The following is a 1801-nucleotide window of genomic DNA, read 5'->3' as shown; positions in this document are numbered from 1 at the left end:
TTTTTTTTTTTTTTTTTTTTTTTTTTTTTTTTTTTTTTTTAAATTATTTATTACAAAATAAGGTAATGTCTCATTATAATCCAGAACAAATAAATTTTGTTAATAACCATAGGAATAATGTTAAGGAAGGATATTTTTATAAAAATAATTTATTAAAAGAACATATTAATAAAATGGAAAGTTCTAAAAATTGTATTATGGTGCCTTTAATAAATAAGCCTTCTCATAGTGAAAATAATTTTTCAAAGAATAATATAGATGAAAATATAAATGAAGAAAAATCAAAATACCAATTTGAATATCAAAATAAAATAATACAAGTTCCAGAATTAAAATATGTAGACAAAATTGTATATGATCCAGTAATTATAAAAAAGGTAAAATATGTTCCTAAAGACGTTATAAAATATAATATCATAAAGAAACCTGTAATAAAAAACATAATAACTGAAAAAAAAGTGGATATTCTTCAAGTAAAGGAAAAAATAAGTTTTAAAGAAGAAGAAATTGTAGAAGATGTGTATAATTATGTTGATAAAGATTTAAACACAAAGTGGAATGAATCACAATATGATAATGAAATGTATAAAGATTTAACAAAAAAAAAAAATTATATAGGACAAAATCATTTATTACCAAATAATATAAATAAAATGGGACATATTAATGATTGTACATATAAACATATAAATAATAATATTACAAATTTACTAGAACCTTTCGGACCTCAAATCGATGTTGAAGAAAATAAAATAATCGAAAATGTATTCGTACCGAATGTAGAAAAAGTAATAGAAGTAAATAAGAAAATTGATATACCAATAAATTTACCAGTACCATATATTGTACCGAAACCTAAAATTATTGACGTGGATGTTCCGGTTTTTAAATTTAATGATAAGTATGTACCTGTTCCTGTAAGTAAAAAAATAATACCCAAAATTACCTGGACAGATAAAATTTATCAAGTCGACTGTTTAATAGAGAAACCATATTTAGTATACCACAATATAATTAAAATGGTACCTACAGATTCCAAAATCACTGTTCGAGAATATCCAAAGGGAATAAAAAAAATAAATCCAGAAGAATTATATGAAGTAGATAATTTGGCATTATGGATGAGAGTTAATGCCGACTTAAAACAAGAACATGATCAAATGAAAAATGAAAAATATGAAACAAATAAGAAAAAAGGAAAAGGAGAAACAGAAGAACTAGATGATAATATATTATCTGACCATACATGTGAATGTTCAGAATCATATGAAACTTATGGAAAATTATCAAATGGAGAATTTAATTCATCAAATGAAGAAACAACAATCAAATCGTCTAATGAAAACATATTGGATACATTACCATTACATCCTGGACATCCTTTAGAATTTATTCATTTACAAAACAAATGGATAAGTCAAGACACTACAAATATTCCTGATATGTATGATCAAAAATATCTAGATGCTCACAGAAATGCTGTATTTAATTTAACTACACAAATGCCTAGAGAAGCAGAAGTAGAAGCCAAACAACTTTTATATATTCAAAAAAAATTGCAGCAAGAGGAAACATTATAATACTATTTTTTGAGGAATTATATGAAGGAAAACCTTGGGATATCTTAATTAGATGAAGAAAAAACTTGGGATATATAAGAATAATTCTTAAATATGAGAAGGACTATTTTGTTATTATTATTATATTTTTTTTTTTTTTTTTTTTTTTGTTCCTTGTTTGTTTTTTTTTGTTTTTTTTATGTTTTATCTTTTGTTCTTTGTTTTGTTCTTTGTTTTGTTCT

At 23.1% G+C, this 1801-nt stretch overlaps 1 protein-coding gene across 1 annotated transcript; it reads left to right on the top strand.

The window, feature by feature from the left end:
- Positions 1-65: 65 nt before the first annotated feature.
- On the top strand, positions 66-1580 carry PRSY57_1140300 (inner membrane complex protein 1b, putative; the record flags this gene model as incomplete). Its single annotated transcript, XM_012908362.2, has 1 exon — positions 66-1580. The coding sequence occupies one exon, from the start codon at positions 66-68 to the stop codon at positions 1578-1580; it is 1515 nt and encodes a 504-aa protein (XP_012763816.2).
- Positions 1581-1801: the final 221 nt, after the last annotated feature.

The sequence above is a fragment of the Plasmodium reichenowi genome, chromosome 11 (assembly GCF_001601855.1).
Source record: "Plasmodium reichenowi strain SY57 chromosome 11, whole genome shotgun sequence".
Classification (NCBI taxonomy): Eukaryota; Apicomplexa; class Aconoidasida; order Haemosporida; family Plasmodiidae; genus Plasmodium; species Plasmodium reichenowi.
This window is presented reverse-complemented; position numbering and strand designations above follow the sequence as displayed.